Raw genomic sequence first — 23,039 nt, forward strand, 5'->3', positions numbered from 1 at the left:
TCTCATAAACATCCCATCTCTGAAAGAAAAAAACAAGATGAAAGAAAAAAAAAAAAGGTAAAGACAATGAGATGACAAGAAAAAGCACTCACACACCCATAGGGAGACACACACAAGGGAGGTCTTCCAGTGATACAGAGGACTCTTAATTGGAATAGAATTTAAAAATACACAAAATATGAAAGGGGATCATTTGTATCAATGAGGCCTAATCCAACCTAATGTGTATATAAAGACAATATGTGTCATCTCATTTCCATCAGATTAATCTTTTCTTCTGGGGACAACCTTAATCAAACACGCTCAGGGGCTATCAGCTCTAATGCGCTTCTTACAATTTGCTAATAACCTTTGATTGAATAAAATCATTCCAAAAGTAGACTATGTAAATACCATCTCACACACACCTGATATCTTCTTGAACACAAGGTTGTGTGTGTTTTTACTAAGCACTCATATTAAAAAGGGAAAATTGTCAAACGCAAACCAGTGCTAAAAAAAAAAAAATCTTATATGGTCCTATTTGCAGACTGCTTATTGGCAGGGGTCGTGTCAATACATCTTGTAGCAGGTAGTGGACAAAAAAAACGTAATTACGAAAACCATCAGTGGATAGCTGCGACAATTAGAAGCAAATTACAAAATGAATTAATGCATCAACGATTTAGACACGCATAATTAAACTGAATTTGATATATGGTGTTTGTCCAACTGTAAATGGAGAGGATCTGTACGGCTGGAAAATGTCGGACTGAAATGGAGATTTATTGAAACAGATTTTTATTGCAACTGTGACAAAGTGTATGATCAATTGTGGAAGGGATAAGCATTCTCACCATTCCCATGATCTGGGAGGATGTGCAAATCATTGTTGGCTGCCAAAGATACAGTCTCAGTGTTTTTATTACTAGCACAAACTGTCAAGACAATCGAGGATCTGAAATAAATGACTAGACCTACTATCAAACAGTCTGTATTTCATCCCATCTACATCTTGCCCTAAACTACTGTTCTTTTCTCACAGGTAGAAACGCTAAAAGAATGGACCCATTCATGGATTATTTTCATTACCCATTAATCTTCCAATTATTTTCTCTATCGATTTGTCAATAAAATGTAAGAAAAAAAAAGAGTATAATTCCTGTTATGAAATCCAGTGTGATTGATGTATTCAACTTGCTTGTTTTATTTGACCATTAATCCAAAACCAAAGATATTAAATTTATTATCATATATGACGAAGAAAAGCATCAAATCTTCACATTTGCGGAGCTTGAACCAATGAACGTTTTTTGCCTAGAAAATAACTAACAACGATTATCGATCGACCGATGATCAAAATAGTTTATCAATTTCGGTCAAGTGACTTTCCAATTCATTATCTGTCCTCTGTGCCACTACACAAATTTTCAGGTAGGAGACAAACAAAACAAGTCAGGTAGGAAGGATAAACTGACTGTTGCTGAATGCCAAAAGGTACAACTTTACTTTAAAAAAAGTCCATAGTGTTAAAAACCTGAGAATACCTGCCCATCCACTGAAGTTTAAACCTCCCTTTATCTTGACATGGCGGCCAGTTTCTAATGAAGATAACCACTAAGGTAAAACAGAAAAGACACGGAGAGCAGAGCATGAGCCTATTTCACACTTGGCAGAGAGGCAGAGAGGGAAAGGTGAGGTCAAAGGGGACATATGCTTCACGCCAACCCTGGTGCAACATGCCCAGCTACCCCCTTGACCTGTCGCCTGCTGAGCAGTGTGGGAAGGGCTCAAACTCTGATCTGAGATGGCAGGAGTCTCAATTTGGCGAAAATCTATTTGCTTGAATACACACACACTTTTTTTTTTTTACTAAAAGATACACCAATGAACTTTCCCATAGCAGCAACTAATGCCTGTACAGACACAGAAGTGAGTTGGATAGAGGACACCGAAGGAAGTGACTTTCACACCAGGAAGAGAAAGAGCTCTACCCACCGGCAAGGAGGAATGTGATGAGGCAGGTTTCTTTGGGCATGTACAGCTTGAGGCGGGAGCCGCTGAAGACGTATTCTACCACAGCTTCTGACCTGCCAGCCCTCTGCAGGAAGGGCAAGAACTGCTTGGCTTTCTGTGTCTCCTAACGGACAAAAAGAAAGAGAAATTAGGTTAGATAATGCTCTAAAGAGTGCACGATTTCATGGAATGCAAGTTTCTTATTGTGCAAAATCTAATGATGTAGTATTTCAATATTTGTAAAAATCAGTATATAACTGTTTGACAGTTGTAAAGCAAAGAAACCATCTATAATATGGTGAATGGGATATTTTCTGATATCTGATGCATTAATTATGTATCAAAGAACAAAATTGTGGACTTTTCATATGGATTTATTTCGAATTATTGGCCTCAGTGAAAATAAAACATTAAAAATGTCTTTTACAAAAAGACCAAATCAACCTGGATACAGCATCCTCAAAAAAACCTCAGCCAAATGAAAAGTAACCGAAATAGACCGACTAAATTGCTTTATTGAAGACGGAATCTGTGGGCTTTATCCAGACATCTTTAAATCTCAGTCTGGCCTAATGAAGTCCGCTCCACTTCTCTGTGACACGTCTGGAACCTCATGCAATCAAAAATAATTCTTTCCCCTCCTGCCTCCCTCTCCGTCTGCAAGGGTGAGTCACTAGCTTATTGTTGTGCCTGGGCCAAAATTACAAGCAGAACTAAATCATGTGTAATCAAGCATGGCTGGTGATGCAGTGGCAGGGGAAGATTCATAAATGATAAAAAACTATTTAATATGTGCCTACTCCAGGCAGGAGCATGTAGGCACAACAGACCAGTCAGTCATGAACCAGTGTAGAGTGTGTGTGTGTGTGTGGGGCCATATGAGTAGGAGCACAGGCTCGGAGGGAAGGATGAGTTCAAACAAGGAAAGTCAGAAATAACAAATGCATTTGACAATGCATCTCTATTTTCTACTGTAAGTGGAGGGAGAGCTCAGGATGATGAAAACCAAAAATAACAAAATATTGATAAGACATGTTTCAGATGAGTTGATATTTTTTTTCCTATTTTGGGGTATTGATGCATAACACAGTGTAGTAACAGAAAAGATGGACTAGAGACATCTGGCAACACGTCACCAGAGGGACTCAAACACATGACGTTGTGAGTAAAGGGTATGTGCTTTAGCCATAAGATGCACCATCTGAACTCCACCCACTGCAGTCCAAAATAGCCCCTTGAGTGGGAGACAACAGAACCAATCATTCTGTTGTTCACACAAACACATTTACAGCACTTGCAGTGAGTGGGCTGTGCAGTCTAACATGGTTCAGAAAAAAAGAAGCGACATGAGGGGAGAGGACCTCATTATGCAACCTTTAGAGGTATGAGGTGAGTCAAGTGCTTTATCTACTCTCCTTCCACCACCTCTGTTCATCTCCTACACTATACGTTTATAAAACCTATCTCTGCTCTATTTGTGACTGCATCCCACTCAATGTACATAATCCCTTTCAGAAAACCTTTACCACTGAGCTAAAGGATGCTGACGTATAGAAGTGTGTATTTCCATGTGTATGTGGGGGTGCGCCTGTGCACGTGTACAGCTGTGTGTGGGCGTGTATCACAGAGGAGAAAAGGAAAAGAAAAGAGGGAAGGGAGGGGAAGGATGTGAGGGGGTGGGAGGCGATGTTGCTATTTTGGGCCCTTAGAATGCTCATTACATTAGCCTAGCCAAACAACTGGTGCATGCGCGTCCACATGCACGCCTACCGGCACTGACTGGCAACGATCCTGGACTGTGGTGCAAATCGTGTGTGTGTGTGTCCTACTGGAAGCTGACATAAATGCTAAGGGAGGGAAGGAGTTTCTGCATATAATGGCACTGACCTAAACCACTGACACAGAGGCGTTAATAAGGGAGTGTTTAGAGGGGCTTCACAGTGCTGATGTCACACAAAAATGCATGACACAGCACAATCATGTTAAACTGTAGAGTACCACAGCCTTTGCTGGGTTACTGGGACAGTTTTTAATGAGTTAGACATTTGAATTCTCCAGTTGGAAGTAGGGTGTGGCATATATTGCTTTTTTTCAAAGTTATTAAAGTGAATTAATTATTGAGCACCTCCCCCTGAAACTACTCCCCAGTCAATGCTGCACATAGAATGTGGTCAATTTATCCAGTTAAGTTCGGAGGGTTTATGAGTATAAAATGCACTAATACCCCTGATGAAATAGCACAGGGCTGCTCTGTCAGCACAACAATTCCCTGTCATAATTATTTTTACAGGGGCTAATAATTTATCTGTCCTGCTGACACAATAAGACATAGGGAGGTTACGATGATGACAATGTGGAACAGCATAACATCCGAGAGCAGTTATGCAGAGCAATGTCGGTGTCATTAGCCAGACTCTAAAGTCCTGTTGGTGTTAAATAGCTTTAATAACCTGGCTGAATGCCTCTGTTCAAATGCAAGGTGATGGCATTTTAAACAGCAACTTACAGAGCTTGTACATGACCACCAAATCTGGTGTACCACTCTGAGCTAAAAAAAAAAAAAGACTAATAGACTAATACAGAAAAAGAGGGCCTGATAAATTTAACCAAATGTCTCTCTAGAGCCTACAAGTACTACAAGAGAACTCAAGTGAGAGAGAAAGAGGTGCTAATGTTTCTGAAGTTCAATTTTGAGTCGTTCACAGTAGACTATGTAGTAGCTTATCAAAATTTATAAGAGATGGCCAGTCGACAAGTACAGAGATACGTAAAGGCACTCAAACAATTCTGAATAAAAGAATGTTACAGCTGTTGCATAACCTTTTTTGAGGTTTGATAGAATTTTCAGTTGTGAGATTAAAAAAAGAAACTACCAAGGTGTGAGTGATAACATGGTGGTCAGTGGACCCATCTGAGGTCATTTCAAATAGGTATGACTTCTGACTTGTTCGTGGGTGGGAAGTCAGTGAGGGACAATGTACTTTTCTGCACTTGCAGCTACTACAGGTTGGTCAGCTAGGCTATGCGATAACAAACTTCAAGTTAGGCCTGCCCAGTGAAGCTCCTCACAGTCAGGTAGGAGAAGCAGCCAGAATGATTTTATTGAAGAAAACACATCGCTGTCCATGCACTCCCTAAGCCAAGAGAGGGAGTTAGTAGAGACAAAGGTCACAATAAACTGGAAATTGGCCATTCCAAATAGGGGAAAATCACCCAGGTACAAAAGGATGACTTATCCGCCACCTGACTGACTGACCTCAATTTCCCTCTTGGGCAGGGCTGGGTTAAAAAAAAAAATCTATTTTCCGATTCAAATCGATCACATTTGAATTATCCGATATCGATTCATAAAATCCGAGATCTATCTTTAATATATGCTTTTTCCCGTGGATGCGTGAAGCTTTAATGCAGTATGGGCTTGTGTCCATATGGCATAGCGGGTTTTTTCTAGCAGAGAAGCGCTGGAGTGAAGCGCTTGTGCGGTGAGAGAGAAAAACGCTGCGCGTGGGTTTGTTTCTATGACCCCAGCCACCAGTGTTTGTTCCTCTCCAGGAGAAGCTTTCTCCGGCCGTGAAGTGCAGCGCGTTGGGCTCTGTGGATCGGAAGATGTACCAAGGGTGCAATACTCGAATACTTGGGGAAACTTTACCGATTTAGCTGCTTTCACGTGTTGTGCTGCTAGCTTGATGAAATCTTAGTTTGAGCTAAAAACCGCACATAGATGGGCCGAACGTAAGACGAAGGAAGTTCACAAACAATGCGTATAAATTTTGATACATAACCACGTGGTATTAAAGCGTGAATAACACTAAAATTCTACAACATATTATGCTAACTTACATGTATCACGGAGGTTTTGCGAGTCGAGTGAAACTCTGCCATTTAGGTATACAGGTTCCCGGGCTCACCTGACTCACCTGAGTGAGCAGTCTCAAACAATCTATGTCTAATCTTTCTAACAATCTATCTTTTTTTCTTTTAACGCGGAAATAACAGCACAGCCTTTAGGAAATGCAATACTTGATGATTAAGGGACATTATTTCAACCTTAAATGTCAAGTTGTTTTTCTTAATATCTATATATTTATTTATAATCGTTGGGGAAAACGGGCTTCTGAGTGGAAATATCAGCTCTGTTGTAGGTGATTTAAAGGGTAAATTCTTAATGTAAACATTAATATTTTTTACTAATACACCAGATTAGAGGGTTCCTTGTACAATTTACAGTATTAGTTCTCTGAAAATCTCTTATATCCAAGCAAAATTGGTATTGTTACTAAAATATCCCTAACCGAATGGATATTGAATCGAATTGGAAAGCGAACTGAATCGGGACCTTATGAATCAGAATCAAATTGATTCAGGAAATCAGTGGCGATACCCAGCTCTACTCTTGGGTGGTGTGAGAATAATACAATGTTAAAAATAAGCCAACAGCAAGAACAGTACCTAGCAAGCGACAATGATCATTATAGTGCCAGCATTTAATCTTCGTATCAGTGCCGTCAGTACAGATTTTAGTTGATAGCACTATTCCACTGCTCTGCTCTCCATGTGCGCTCATCTAACCCAATCACTCAGTTTGAACAGCTACAACACTGCAGCGTATAGTGAGTTAATAAAGACTGCACTTGGGTATAGAAGTGCACTGTGACAGCCTGCAGTCATGTAGGACTGCAGTACATCTCTCGTGATATGTAGGGGAACCTCAAGAGATGGATTTGCAGTCAGAAACAGGAAAAAAACTAAGATGGAAAAAGGAAACGTCCCTTTAGAAATAAACAGGTGTCTCAACAATTAGTAATGCAACTAAACCATGCCTGACTTTCACAGATTTACAGACTGAAGAAGAGAGTGAGCAACAGAAGACATCACAGGGATCAAATTAAAAACCAGCTTCCAGGGTTGTGCGAACAAAAACATGCTTAAAAAGAATGTGTACCCATCGCCCATTACACGTTACGGAGAGATTTTATGGGTTCCCCACGCTAATGTTCATTTGGTGAGCACTCCCAATCAGGCTTCATTAGCCAAATTGATGCCTTTATCAAGCCCCTGGGCAAACGTAAACAAGCTAGGACCAAGCACCACTGATGGTTTTATTAATGGTGCTGATTATTTTTAGAGGCCACTTAGTTTCTTTAAGATGAGGAAACCGGCTGTGAGGATTAGGGATGTGTATGTGTGTGTGGGGGGGGTCTTCTGAGAATTGCTGTGTGTGATAGAGTCAGTAGTTAAATTATATCTGCATTTGGAGAGATGCTTGTCCCATTACACATCATGGAAAAGCTTTCATTCCCTTGTGTTGGATAACCTGTGAATACATACATGACAAGACACTTACCCCAGAGATATCAGCCACTCTGTGGATGGGAACCTCCTTCTTGCTGTGCAGCCCTTTCCCGTTCTTGATGGCCCTACAGTCAGTCAAACCACAAACACGTCACCAACATAGCTCAAGCACCATCATAATACATTGAGAAAACATAAGGCTGGAGGCTTAACAGACCTGGAGAAATGGGAGCTCTTTGAGTAATCACTGTAGATACAAAGAGGGAGCCATTGTGGCTTTGTGAAGTAAGATGTAAATTCATACCAGTTTCTCTTCCCTGAACTGCCATTACGGCTCAACTGGAAGTGCTTGAGGGAGATTTTTTTTTCAACCCATATAATCTATAGGCTTGAGATGAAAAGTGGAAATGGTGGTAGAGAAATTATAATGGAAAAGATATTATTGTTAGAATGGAGGGATGAGGAGAAATGGAGAGATAACGGTTGCTTCTTTAGAGCCAGCTAGGGGTTTAGCGATGATGGCTGGTTATGGTGATCGATCGCTGCTTTAAAAAGCCCCAAGGGCCAAATCAGATGAAGATGACCACTGAGGTTGCAGCTGTGGAGTGGAATGATGCCACCTATGGATCACTGGGATGCAGACCATTGCCTTTAAGACACAGCGTGTACATTTATGCAAGCATGTATATATGTGCATTTAATAGCCAGGAGAATGTTTCTTGAAGGCTGCGGGCCATTGACCTTATGCAGTGGGAACTAAAAATAAAACCAAGGCTATAGACAGAAACCTCTCATCAACTCTAATAAGACCCCACCAGGGACGGAGAGAGAGCAAGAAAGGGGGGGGGGGCGCACAGAAAAGCAAGGCCAAAGGAGGACAAAATTGAAAACAGCTAAGGTGGAGAAATAAGGACAAAATGTGCAAAAGAAGAAAGGAAGCAGGAGGAGGGACAGAGCAGCAAAAGAGGGCGGGTGGGCAGTGACACTGTACGAGAGAAAAGGGAGTGAAAGAGTTAGTCCTATAAAAAAGAGGCTGCATCTGCTCTACCTATAGCCAGCAGATCCTAATCTATGGCAGAGTAATAAAGCTTGTACTAAATCTCTCCACTGCACCTCCATATAATTATATTCATAAGGCCTGTGTAAAGAGAGCCTCTGATTTAGCACCCAGCGCCTGACAAGGTATATGTGTGTGTGTATGTAAAAAGAAAATAGGGGGCCAATACATGTATGAGTGAATGTGTGAGAGCAATGACATGGTTCCTGGAGAAAATGTAGCAACAGCTCAGATAGCCTACGACTTATGATGGTGTCACTGCTGCTAAAATAAATTCTGAAAAATAACTGACTATAAGTGACTTGCTTCACCTGGTCCATGTTGGATGGAACAGCAAATGTAAAAGCAAATTGAAAAACAAACAAAAAACCCTCAAGGTCATATTCAATTCTCTTCCACTTCCCAAGAACAACATTTGTGAAGATCATGCACAACATGTGGATGGCAGGGTGAGAGTGTGTGTGTGTGTAAAAATGATTTGTGTATGAGAAATTAGTGTAGTGTGTGCTCATCCATGTGTTTTTATTATTTGAAGCAACAAAAAAAAAGTGCCTTTATGAGAATGAACATCCATTTGAGACCCGTTGCGCCAAGTGTGTAGGTTTATGTAAAAGGGAGATGGAAGAAGTAAATCTGGCAGCGTTTTGTGTGAAAGAGTGTGTGTATGTGTGTGTGCTCCTCACCGAGCCTCTGCGGCAAGCAGCTCGTCATAGTGGGAGGAGCGTTGGTCGTCATCCTGTCTGTATCTGATGACCGTGGCCAGGCCTTTACTGACCAGAGCCTCCGCTATGTTACTGGAGAAAGGAGTGGTGGAAAGAAAGAGGGTGATTACTTTAATAAAAACAACAAGCAAAACCCCTTGGCTTCACACAGAATTCTAAGTGAGCTAGCTCAACAAAAAGAAAACAGGGACATGATAAATCCCAAAGGTGGCTTTGCTAAGGAACAAAGGTCATTTAAATGTTGACATTGCACACTTGACTTAACACTTCCTCGCTGTGTTACTGATGTACAGAAGAGAGGACGAAGGGCAGAAAGAGGGGAGTATTGTTGTACTTAATGCAGCACTTAGTCGCTAGCCCATGGACATCAGTGTTCTGGCTGAAGTGTGGGAGAAAGAAATGAAGGGAAGGGAAGGAAACTCTTCAGAACTGAGCTTGTTTCATCCAGTGCATCTGTCCTCATGTTGCAGGCATCGTACCTGACAATATTACAGCCAATGTTGTCACCAACAAAATGTTTAGATTTTTTTTAAATGTTTTTCTACAGCAACATAAACCTTGTTAACTGGCTAAAAACTGAGGGTAAAATAAGAAAGGAAAATACAGAGAGCCAAGTCATTTTTTTAAGTTTATCTTTAGATTATAATTTTTTAAAATATTATCTAAATTTAGACAAATTTGGCATTGGATATCATACAAGGAGTATTTCGGGTCTGCTCCAAGCTTCTTCACCTCCACATAGCATCGCTTTAGGACTTAAATAAGCCCCTACAAAGTCTCAAGCAGAGCCTCTTTTTTCTCTCTTACAACAAGCAGGGAAACTGTGAATAACACAATCCAACATTAGACAAGGTCAAAAACATCCACCCCACTGACCGCCTCTCCCCCTGACCTCGGTATTCATGGGGGGCCATGCAAGACTGTTGGGTTGATGACGAAGATCCATGTTTCCATGTGTGCATGTAACTGTGCTTTGTGCCATAGAGCCCAGAGTTATACAGACACAGAAAACCAGAAGATGTGGCTTTCAACTGTTTTTGGGTGAGAATGGACTTTATTTCAAGTCATGTGGCATTAAAGCTCCTCTATCCGGTTTTGATTACATTTGAACCTCTGAGTAGTTTAATAACATTTATATTTATGATACTGTATAAAACGCATGTTTCAAATAGATAAATCAGATTTCTTCAAAGCAGTGTTTGTGGATAGAAAATAATTGCTTGCACTGAGGCGACCCTTCTCATGAAAATTAAAATACAAAGAAGCACTTTCAGGTTACTTTGTGATTCATGGTGAGATTACAAGTTCTAAGCATTTGCAAATGATTATTCTTTGTCGTTTTACATCAGATGAACCTAACTTTTAAAGTTTTACACAGGGATACAGATAGCGTAATAAAATGAAATGTGTTAGTGAAGTCTCTTACACTGACAAATTACATACTGTATGATCTGCCAGTAATGGCTGCTTATTTGTAATAAACTCCTACTGGAAGCTTGTGGTAGTGTGTACTGCAAATACAGAAATAAAAGGCATTCAGGCAACAAGCTCGTCTTAACTGATATATTGTATCAACAATAGGGGAATAAACCGGAATAGAACAGAACAGACAAACGAAAGTAGATCATTCAGTGTGGTATAACATGGCCCATTACTTACATGCCACCAATTGTAACTGTAGCACAGGTGCGTTCTGCGAAGGCAGGGGTGCCTTCTCCTGGACCGGTAGCTGCTCTGATGTAGTCAACTGTCACATTGACCTAAAGGGGCAAGTAAGCAGGAGAAGAGGTCAAAAACACGCCAAGAGTACTGAGACAAACTGAAAGCAACACCAGTTACAGTAATAATTAGAGTAGGGAGCATTCTAACATGTGTGTGTGTGTGTGTGAGTGCGTGCGTGCGTGCGCACGCGGTGGGAGCCTGTGTGTTTGTCCCAGTTCTCAAGGTCACCCCAGTCAGTGTGAATCACGTCAGGCAGCACTGTAGATCTCCCCAGAGGATCAGTATTAACACACTGTGGGTGTTTGGGACAATACACACAGATACACAAACACACACACACAAACAGAGGGAACAGTGATAGAACCCAAATGACCCTTCACTGTGTGTTCTCAAAACAGCTCCCTAGGGACAGACTCCAATCCACCCACCCTGAAGATACAATTTTGTCACTCAGCTGTGTATGTGCGCATATCCACAGGCATGTGACGGGGAAAGCCTGCTTTGTGGGCCAGACACAGGCAGACAGCGCCAACAGCAGGGATGCAGCTGTACCGCTACACACAATCGGCAGTTTAAGAGCTACGTGTCAACCATGTCAGACAAGTGTGACGGGAGGAAATATATGTGGGAATCTGGTTCTGCATCACAGTGTCATAGCGCACACACAAGTCAAATAGAGACAATGCAGACAGGCCTATTACAGTGACATGAAAGAGACGCCAACCAGGACATGGAACAACGTCGGCTTGTCATTAGATGGACAGGATAAGGACATGGTGATGTGAGGAAGAGAGGAGCTTCTGTCAAGACAGAATGGAAGTGTTGTAGTGTATTGTTCAGCAGTAAGAGCTGTCTGCACTTCAAGAGCAGACGAAAAATACCAGGGGATGGATTATGGTTTTCGGAGGCCACAGTTTGCTGCACCATTAAATACAAAAGAGCATGTATCTAAAACTGCTATAGCACAAAAATGAAAGGTGTTGGTGAGTTACAAATTTAACTAAAAGTTAATATTAATATCAAAGTTTTATGTATTGGAGATTATCTGGTAGATGAAATATTGGTGGAAAAAGGAAAATTAAAATCTAAAAAAGGAAATCATACTAGGAATAGATAGTCAGCGTAGCATCTGCACACCAACACAAAAAATTGTATTCTTCCAATATGGAGACAACATTTGCATCCCAACAGTATCGTTATTTCAAAAATAAACATCCCCTTGCACCATAAAGTACATTAATAGTAGCTATATCCTGACTAACAGTCATATTATCAGCAATAGAATTGGTTTGTGATCCTCTCAGCTGTAGAACATTATGCAATATCTTCGTTTTAAAAACACCCCCAATTTCATAAATTTTTGTAACCAAGCACATAACCCATTATTATTGTCTTGAAGGAAATTATTTTATCCTCACACCCACTTCAAAGTTCTTAATTTCCTTTCATGTCTATTCAGCCTTATTGAAAAGTGAAGCCATTCAAATAAAGGAAAAAAACTTTTTGCGTTGTTCTTGGTTACATTTGTGCTTAAAGCTAGGGTAGGTAACGTTGGAGAAACTAGCAAGAGACAGCTAGATTTTGAAAGTATCTAACTGAAAAAATCCCACCCCCTCCCTCCAAAACCAGTCCCCCAAAACAGATTTTCATGTGCAATGACTGCACGGGCAGAGTGCGCGCAGGTAGGTAGGTAGACAGGCAGGCAGGTAGGCCAGCCAATCATTTAATTCGGGCAAAATGAAATTACTGGATAGGCTTATTACAGGTCTGCGAAAGCAGATACTGAATTTTTCTCCAGAGCATTTGATTTATTTATTTCTGATGGGATGTAAAGAGAATTTCAACAAATATAACAAAATGCTTCTGAAATACATTACCTACCCTAGCTTTAGTGGCTACACATTGCTAGGCGTGGGTAATTGAGGAATAAGGGACAAACAAAGCAATGAAAAACAGGAAGAATTCAAGTTAGCTAACGAGGACAAAATGAGATGAAATGAAATAGGAAATTAAGAAAGCCAACACAAAGAGGAGACAGACACATAAGCAAAAATATAATGCTGGATACCATACACTGTGAAACCAGAACACCAGTAGTTCCCCATTAAGCGAAGTGATGGCAGATTATAAACTTTGACCAAGCGATGTTAGATTAGAGGAGTTCCAGGCCCATTCTCCACGGGCCATCTAACCAATCTCCTGATAAGGCAAAGCTATCTATAAGAACCCCCCAAAGGAGAGTGAGACAGAGGCGGAGAGACAGTGGATGGATTAGAAAGGGGGGGAGTGATAAGGACAAGGATAGCAGAAGTGTGAGTGTATTTTTTGCATGTACACAAGAGCATATACAGACATGCTCACATGCATGTGAGTGTTTCTTTGTTTATATACCCTAAATGGAACCAAAAAAAGTTGTGCGTGTATGTGTATCAAGGTGTATGCATGCATACAGACATTTTTACTAAAGCAAGACAACCCCCATGCTTGCTAAAATGAGTTTAATTCGAGGAGGTCTTAGGTGACAAGACCTTCACAGACAACTTATGCTGAACTATGATATGATAAGGATACCTGTGCCGTGCCGCATCATGAGCAACAGTAATCATAGCCCAGCATGCAGCTCAGCATGAGTGGTTTTCCAGACAGGAACACTGATAAAGTGTAGGAGGTTTTAGGTTTTCTCAAAATGAAATAAGCACCTGTCACCTGCACCTTTTCATCGAAACCACAGGCGGTTTCTTTTTTGCAATATTTTAAAACCAATCTGCCAACAAGTAAACAGAAAAATAGTGATATATTGGTGCAGACCATTTTGGAATCAAAAAGCACATTTAAGCCTGTTAGGGTTCTCAGTGGAAATGCATATGATCACAGTTTAGCTGGCGCAGCTAAAGAGTGCTATACTGAACCGGGGAAAGCCGGACATTCAATGTGCGGGCATACACACAGATGTTGCAGCAGCCTCACACTGCACAATGGATATTAGCCAACCAGTGGGTTTGAACAAAGAAGATCTCTGGACATCTTTAAGCCTTGAAGAAGCAAAGAAAGACAAGGCAGAGAGGAATGATGGTTAAGAAAGAGGACAAGAGGGAGAGCGAGGTAAACAGTTTTTAGCAGGCTGTAATCGCAGCTGGCTATCAATTAATGAAGTGAGCTGTGCTGGAAGGAAAAAACCTCAGGCTGGGACAGCACAACGTAGAGAAGAAAAGAGGGAAGTGAAGGAGGAAGAAGAGGGAGCCCCATCTGGATTTTCAACTATGGGACCTGGTGACGCTCAGGCCAACACACTTTGTTTTCCCCCTAATCAAGTCTCACTCTCACTAATACACACCACAACAAATACCACATTGCACGCACGGCATTCTCAGTGCATGCACGCACTTACATGTACACAAATAAGAGGGGAAAACTCTGGCGCTAACAGTACTACACAAGCAGCTGCATAACAGGAGCCACTTTGAGCACGAAGGATTATCCGAATGTGCTCAACCCTGATAAGTGGCTTAATGCAACATTTCCACTGGACTTTTTTTCTGCTGAGGCTGAGACCCAGGCGCACATGAAGCACTACTTATAAAGTTAGCCAAATCGAGCTTTTTGGGATTATGTCACCATGCAAGCGCTGCCGTTTCAATGGGGGTGGGGATATATATGCGAGTGAGAGAGGGAGGGAGACAGACAGACAGAGTGACAGAGAGAAAGGAGAAAAAGGAAAATGCCTCACAATGCCTGCACATTTAGCTAACCGTAAAGGGATAGTTCACATGTTGCTCCTGGCTGGCAAAAAACCCTGTAAAAATTCATTCAAGAGTTGTGTCAACATGAAATTGATCAAGGATGCATGGTTGTTGGTGAAGCACACAGCTAGCTTATTAGAATGGAGCCAGAAATGTTAATTATAATCTCTCTTTTTTTACCATTTAACCGCAGGCACATGATGTATCTTAGGCTGAAAGAGGAACAGCACGCAATGAATCTTGGGATAGGTTGGGCCGCAAAGGTTCCAACCGTTGGATCCTCCGAATTCGGGAAAAGGCGGCTGCATTTCTTGGCCACATTTGAAGGAGCCTTCGAAATGGGACAACCTAGTCGCCCGGCTGTGACGCATTTTGTCTTCAAATGCAGCCTTTGAAGGATGCAGCCCCTGAATTGGGACACAGCACAGGTATTACACCAGTTCCTTTCTGCCTGAAAGCTATCAAATATACACTCTTGGCCGAAAAAAGAAAAAAAGTCAGGCTTTTGAATATGGATATTAGATATGCTTTATAAAAAGATCAAAAGCACCATGCTCTCCTTACAGAAATGAGTTTAATAGAAAAAAAGTATTTAATGTAGCTTTATTCTCCTAAAGCGGAGCTGTGGCATTAGGGTTTTGAGCTTTTGCTCAGCACACTGAGACTCAGTTAATGCTTAGTCACGTCCTAGAAGGTTTAGCCAGGGGAAAATCTGCTTGTTTCCCAATTCATGCAATGTATAGCACTCTTAGGCAGTCTCTGAGCTTTGAAAGGTTATGTTGTCAAGGGGAATACCTATAGGTCAATCTGATAACTCAACCTTGTGACTGGACGGGACAATTAGCTTTGATCAAGTCCAGTTTGAGCCAGATGATGCACAAGATACACATTTTGTGATCTTACAATAGATCTGCAGTTACACCTCTGTAGGTGATTCAAGTTCTCTTCCCCTTCTTTTCTGGGAAGACCCAGACAAGACAGAGTATTCCCTTTTAAATCCACCAGGTCAAGACCCAATTACCCCACTGTTGAGGTAAAATCTTTGTCTTGGTTTAAGTCAGAGAGGGAAAAAAAAAGAAAAAAAGAAGAAGATAAAAGTGGAGCTCTCTGGAGCAGAATTTCAGGGAAAGCAGTGGTCTTGTACTAATGCTTACTGCTCCAAATCTGTCTCTATAGAGCTTAGTGTTCAGAGACAGGATGACAGTAAGTGGGTCGACTAAACTCCTCTCCTTGTTCGAGTGCAACATGCATCTGTACACTTGTGCACCTACCTGCATCCAACTTGACAACTCAAGTAGGCCAAGGTAGCATAGATTAACATTAAAGCCTTATGGGTTAAGTACTGTGCTCAAAAAAAAAAACATTCACCCACAGAGAGCCTGTGATCATTTCATCCAAACTAATTTTTTTCTTGTTGCCACAGCAGCTGAAGGGTGATGCTTGTACCTTCAGAAACCTGCAGGTTTTTTTTTTTGTTTTTAGGGCCTCTAATTTAAAAAAATAAATAAATGATGCATGGTGACAGAGGGTTTAATTCAGAGCTTCACTCTTGTGTCTTAGCAACAACGAAGGGATGGGAGGGAAGCAATGTTCCAGAAGTTTTCTGTGATTGACTTTTACAATCACAGACTTTTTTTTTTTTTTTTTTTTTTCTATTTTTTTAAATTCAGCCTGAGGAGGGAGGAGGCTGTACTGCTGGCAAATGGTCAAGAGCTCGCCACTTAAACCTAACTCACCTGTAAGAGCCTATAAGCACACACATGGGAGACCCAACTTCAATACTAATCAAATGTAGAAGAATACTGTGGCATGCATACATGCATACATACATACATACATACATACATACATACATAATATACACATATACATACAGATGGGGGACAAATTAAAGGAAAAACCTGAATAAAAGAGTGGAGAAACATCAACTGCAGATGCTTCCGTGAAAATGATATGAATAAAATGCTACAGCCTTTACAGTCACCAGATCTCAACCCAGGTGAACACCTACGAATGCTCTCCACCACCATCTCCATAAAACCAAATAATAGAATATAAACTTTCATCTTCAAATCTATTTAGTGATGTCTGTGACTGTCTCTGATGCTATATGTCCTTTTGTTATGTCTGGCTATGTTTGTTTTTCTATCTGCTGTACTCAGGTCTCTCTTGCAAAAGAGATCTTGAGCTCAATTAGATGACACGATTAAATAAAGGTTGTATATATGAATGAGGGAATATATTGTGGAGGAATGATGTTCATCGCTCCAACAGAGTTCCACAGACTTGGCAAGGAGCACCGAAGCTGTTCTGGAGGCTATTCGTGGCCAGACTCCATACTAAGACACTTCATGGTTTTTCCTTAAATTTGTCGCCCCGTCTCAATATTCATCATTATATAGTATAGCTTAATGACAGGGAAGGGAAGTGTTAGGCCAGATCTAGGTAGATCTTAACAGAAATGCAAAGTAGAGATAAAAAAGAAAGTCACTGGATAACATTGGAGCGAGAGAGAGTAGATGGTAATTTGCCTTGGGTTTGGACAGTGCTTTGGAGGTTTGTTTGCTTTTCACATATTTCACATACAACATTGATTAGGTGGTCAAGTTTCCTTTGCATTCACACTACTCTGCGTGCAGACAAACAAAATCTCTCAACACATCATGGAGTGCACATGCCCAAATGTGATTGGATCATCCAGGATGCACTTTAATGCCGACTGTAGGGGCCACAAACATGCATAATCTCATCACACTTAAGACCCTAACTCCTTTTGGCACGTACACAATCATGCATATACTTTTCTCTCCAATAAACACTACAAACAACAATTTGCCTGAATTTTTTGCAGTGACTTTTTAAACACCCTAAGAGTCTAAACAAGCAGTACTGTTTAGATGTGTGTGTGTGTGTGTGTGTGTGTGTGTGTGTGTGTGTGTGTGTGTGTGTGTGTGTGTGCGCGCACACGCATGTGTGTGTGTGTGCTGAGGACTATGATTATAATATAAAATGTGTCAATGTATAGAGTAGACATGTTGCATGTCAGAGCATGCATGATTATTATGTACTGAATTCTTTTATTTATTATTGTTCCCTTTCTTTGGGTTGCATGCTATTGGTAAACAACTAATGGCCACAGTAGACAGGTGTGGGTTTGCATGTGTTTACTGTCTATGCATTATGACTTCATCTAGATGTATTTATACACACACAAAACTATTTTTTAATGCAGACATGCAAATATACAAAGAAGCCCAGAATGGTACTTTACACTCAATTATATGGCTTGATATGGAGGCCTGGTGTTAAGAACCTGAGCTACAAACATTTTGTCTTCATGCTAATGGAATATTTTGTACAGTATTTTTACACCCTGACAAGGCTATAGTTGCCCTATTCCCATCACACACACACTCATTATACCCAAACAAAACACCTCAAATAAATTGCAGAATCATTATTCTCGCTTCACTCGTCAAAAGCCAGCTTACAGTTGAATTTTCCGTCATTAAAAAAACATTAATGAGGATGATTAAAATGACTGTGATGACAGGCTGGGACAGGGATATGAATCTCACTCCTGTACTGAATGCCAAAAGAAACTCTCTTGGCTTCTGGCTTTGAGTGGGTGCATTTTTTGTGTTTATCAGGCTGTACTGCAAATGTTTTATTTAACTCTGTACACTGTGTGTGTAAGATGGCAATGTTTGTTCCATCTATTGTCTGGGTGCTATAGTTTGTACCCCTGAAATCTGAACATTTGTTTGGTACATTCTAAAAAGCACACTGAGAATTGATTTGTGGAGGTCTAAGCTCCAAAATCTAATACTTGGAAGTCAGCTGCATTGAATTTATGAGATAATTTCTGACTAGGGAAGTCATTTTGTCAGTGTGATTGTGCATAAATGCACCATTTTGACAGAGTTTTCCTTTGATCTGTCAACTCCATTTCCATGTAGATTTTTGCAAGCAAGATTCCCATCTTTTCCAGCATTATATTTCCATTAATTAATGTGCCCCCTCTGCATCTGACAAGTGTTAAGAGTTAGCTATTTCGAAAAACAAACTATCATCAAGTCAGGCAGTGGACAAGAGCCCTGGGCGTACCTGTGAGCAACAGCTGCCTTCTCTCCCTGTGCCATTACTGCCACTGGAGGCAGCAAAATTGCCACTGTATGGACATCATCAACAATGTAGACATCTTTTTAGTGATTTACTGAGGGGACCCTGGTGTAACAACCTACTGTGTGCACTGAAAACTTATTTTGATATGTAAGGAAAAGTTTGTTATGTTTAATACTGGACAGAGCTAGTTACAAATCAGTACTCACTTGTAATAATTGTACCTAAACTATTTCAAAACACTGAACCTAATTTAAGTCAGTTTAAGTACCCCGCCGCCCTCAGACTCATACAACTAATCTCAATTCAGAGTTCATCTATTCAAATTTAACACAAAAAGGCAGATGTTCAAGCGGTGGTGTGTGTCTTGAGTGCTCCCTAGCTCAGTGCTGGGTTCTGATGGGTCAGATGTGTGTAAATTATAGCAACCCCCAAGGTGTACGGTAGATCAATAGACACAAGAGGGGGAAATCAACAATGCTTGTTTAAAGGGTGCGTCCGGGCCAATACCAAGCCCCAGGGCATCTACTGAGAGTACTTGGTATTCAAACAGAGAGGGAGAGAAATATATATCTAGCTTAGGGCTTCAAATGTGTGTTCAGCTACCGGTGAGGGGGAAAGGGGCGTTGTAGTGTATGTACAGCCACTGGGGGAATCACTGTTTAGAGCTATTGTTTAATTAATTAAAAGCTGATTAGAGTCAATCAAGTAAATTCACATACTGGCATACACACACAAAGCCAAAGAGTAGACTGGGAGGTTTCAAACTCTGTCACTGGTTGTTACCTTTTTTCCGATGAGCTTCTTCCTCAGGAACTCACGGGCCTCAAACATGTAGGGGATGTCGTAGAGTGGACGGAAACGTTTGTCTTTGTCCTTGTTTTTCTCCTGAATACAGACAAAGGTAGGATGAAGGAGAAATTAGGGAGAGGATGTGGAGAGGGAGAAGGGAGAAAACAAAATGGGTAGAGAAAGAAGGACAGGGAAGGAAAAAGTTATTCACATTGCACTTTCAAAGCTGCGTGGCTTAACATATCCACCGCAGATGCAGACCTCTGAGAAACATGCACACACAAAAACAAACCCCCACCTCACACGTACAGACATAAACACAGACACATATTCGGACACAGTCAGCTTGTTTGTTCCTTCTTTCCCCTCTACTTCAGTCCTGCGACAAGGAGGCTCTGGACTCTGAACTCACTGTGACATATTTTAGTGTGAACAGCAGCATTTCACGCATGCACAGTCGCACACACATACCTTTCCTCAAACACAAACATCTCTCTTGCTGTCAATACTCACAAACTGATTTTTTTTTTTTTTTTGGTGCAAAACAAAGTTACCAAGGACACGGATGCGAACAGCCAAGGTAAAGATACTTTGCGTTAAACAGATGCACAAAAGATAGCTGACACTATGTGCATACACAGATGTAGCCACACGTACACTCACACGGTTGCACACAAAAACTTCCTTCAATACGCTCACACACTCTCTGACAGGAGCACACCACAAATAGAATTTGCATTTTCAAAGGAGGCTGAGGTTTTGTGTTGCTCCCAGTCTGAAGACACACACACACACACACACACACACAGTGATAGGTGCAATTTTTGTATGGGTGGGTTAAAAAAAAAAATACAGCAAATGACAATGACGCAGTGAGAAAATAAACGACAGGCGCTAACAGGAGGAAAAAGGCTATGAATGACAATACCAGTGTGCTCGCCACCCCTGCCCCTCCCACACTCTTCTATGAACGCCATCATTATCTGTCATACAAACAGAAGTAACACTCATGCAAATTAACACACAGGGTTGGAGTAATTCCTCATTTCCTCTTCTCTTCAATGGTTTTCATTCATTTTTAATGCCTCTCCAGTTGTTCGGAGCTGCCAGGTGTGGCACACAGCTGGGCAGATGGATGTGGAGAGAACATATGGGGAGCAAAGGGTGCGTGAGCCTGTGATTGTATGTTTGAGCATGTGCTTATGGCTCCATTAAGGTCTTTAACATAAATCTTGTGGAGAACTCCACTGGTGTCAAACAGAAAAATTCTAGACTAAGGAATGTTTCAACAAATCAATCAAATCAATTATTTTTCCTTCCAAAACACTAAATATTTTGAGTAAGTCTCAACATGACTGTACAGAAGGCCTGTTGGATTGGCCCTGGTAAAGGATCTCTGGAAACTGCCAAATCTATCAGCCAACAGAGTTCCTTTAACCTTGGCAGGAATGTAATAACCTTTGAGTTTAATAGCTTTCTATCTTTCTTTTCTTACTCCCTCGCTCCCATCCCTCTACACTTTCACGAGCAGAGTCAGCACAGCATGGAACCTAGGAGGTGAGTTAATCTCACACATGGCCAGTGGAAATCCCCACCGCTCAGCCAAGAGCCGATGTCCTCCATTTTGTGTCAGTCGGGGCTTATTGTCAGGGTCTTTCATCCCTACCAAGTCAGTTGCGGTGGGATGATGGGGCCTTTTAGGAGCACTGCCAGCCAGGAATCCTCCATTTTGTTCCTGAACTGTGGACTTAGCTGTCCACTGCTGGGGATGAGGATAACTTTTACCAAGCCGGCATTGCTTGGCTGAAATCCTTCTTTTGGAGCATATTTATTTTAATGACATACATTAAAACAATTCCCAGATACTGAATGATGGTGTGTTTGCGGCCTGAAGGGCTTTTACACACAGCCAATTTATAGTACTCCATTTTGGTCATTAGAATTCGGATAGACACAGGTCAAAACCACAGGATAAAGTACAGGGAAAAGTAAAGAATGAAACTAGTAGAGGGAACTGAAAAAAAGGAAAAATCATGTCTAACTAAAAAGCTGTTTCACGGTGGAAAGGGAGCCATGTCACTGAGGGCGAAGAGTGTAAATGTCAGCACTCTATGCCAATTAGGCACAAGGAGTGGAGAAGTAGACAAGGACAAAAGGTACTACTCCATCTTTTAGAACGTCTATGGGGAATAGAGCAAGACTGAGTGGAAGATGACAAGGTGAAAGAGTCAGAAAACAAGAAAATGAGACAATGAGAGGAAATGTTACAACTAAAAACATAGGCAGTCATAGGAATCAATGATGCCAATTGATTGCAACAACTGCCCACTATTTCACAATGGGCCTGGTCCGCTTTGTGTTCAAACTACAAAGGGTCCATATCAGTTGTAGTGCTATTTAAAAAGGGACATTAAGCATTCCCTGACAGTTAAGTGCAATTCAAACAGTTTGAAAATAAATGTGCCCCACTGCCAATCAAACAAAACAAACACAAGGCTGTTCCACCATGACGAGTATGTGAAAACATAGACCGTGTCCATTCTAATTATTTCACTATGGAGCCAATTTCAACTTCAGTCTCCAGACACAGATAAACTGACAACATTAGCATCATTAAATTACTCAGACAACCAGACAAACTCTGTGTACACCATCCATAAACTGTTGCAGGAAGGTTACAGAAAGAGGAGAGAGTCACTGTTATGTCTCAACCATGACCCAATAACAACAGTTCGCTCTGACTATCCTCAGGGGGAGTTCTGTTCTATTTGGGGTAAATTCCCTTCGTTCCAAATTACCAGCTAAAGCTCAGGAATCATCTTTGACTATTGCAGAGGGATGACGCTAGCTGGATTGTACAGTGTCGCAGGGCTGCAGGGGCTGGGCTGCAAATGCGTGGATGCTACTGCTGGAAGCATTTGCAGCTTCTGGATCTTCAAGGGTGAAATCCTGACTCAGGAGCATGTCATGCTTTCTGGTGTGTGGCTTTGGTGTTGGGGGAGTGTACAGTATTAGGCCTTAGTTTTGCAATTACCTGATTGAGTTATTTTGTCTGTAACCTATATTTTGAGAGAAATACACTGCTGTGTGCATGTGTCCAAGACAAAGTGGGCATTATATTTTGATTAAGCGGCGCACTAGTAGCACTAGACAGTCAGCATTTACTATTGTATGCCGTAAAAACATTACTCATTCATGCATGCATGCATAAACAATAAATGGCTGCAGAGGGTTGGGGTGGAGAGAGTAAGAAAATGCAAGAGAAAAAGAAAAAGAATGACAGAGAGCAGAGGCATTCACTTCCTGAAGCAAGAGCATGAAAGATGTAGCTGGTTATGGTACTACAATACAAAATCAAATATATCTAATAATCTTACATTCACACCATTATTGCTCATACACCAGAATACAAATAAGTCATTACTAACTGATTTGAACCGATCCCACAACTCGAGAGAATCTGGATTCCAGAATGAAATTACCTGTTGCACCATAATGACAAACAGCCACTCAATTCATGATTAGCTGTTACAAGACTGGTGCAGGTAAATTTACTGGGACAGCTGTCACAGGTTGCAGCCCATGTTCTGATTGTGC

General features: G+C 41.1%; 1 protein-coding gene across 1 annotated transcript in view; it reads right to left on the reverse strand.

The window, feature by feature from the left end:
- snd1 (staphylococcal nuclease and tudor domain containing 1) overlaps positions 1–23,039 on the reverse strand; it is a 172,981-nt gene that overhangs the window by 122,507 nt on the left and 27,435 nt on the right. The window contains exons 11-15 of the mRNA XM_044185773.1: positions 19,437–19,538; positions 10,726–10,826; positions 9,028–9,138; positions 7,340–7,412; positions 1,978–2,119 (exon numbers count right to left, since the gene is read on the reverse strand). Of these exons, the coding sequence (XP_044041708.1) occupies positions 1,978–2,119; positions 7,340–7,412; positions 9,028–9,138; positions 10,726–10,826; positions 19,437–19,538 (529 nt within the window). The remainder of the gene's footprint in view (positions 1–1,977; positions 2,120–7,339; positions 7,413–9,027; positions 9,139–10,725; positions 10,827–19,436; positions 19,539–23,039) is intronic.

This window comes from Siniperca chuatsi, linkage group LG23, assembly GCF_020085105.1.
Source record: "Siniperca chuatsi isolate FFG_IHB_CAS linkage group LG23, ASM2008510v1, whole genome shotgun sequence".
In the NCBI taxonomy this organism is placed as follows: domain Eukaryota; kingdom Metazoa; phylum Chordata; class Actinopteri; order Centrarchiformes; family Sinipercidae; genus Siniperca; species Siniperca chuatsi.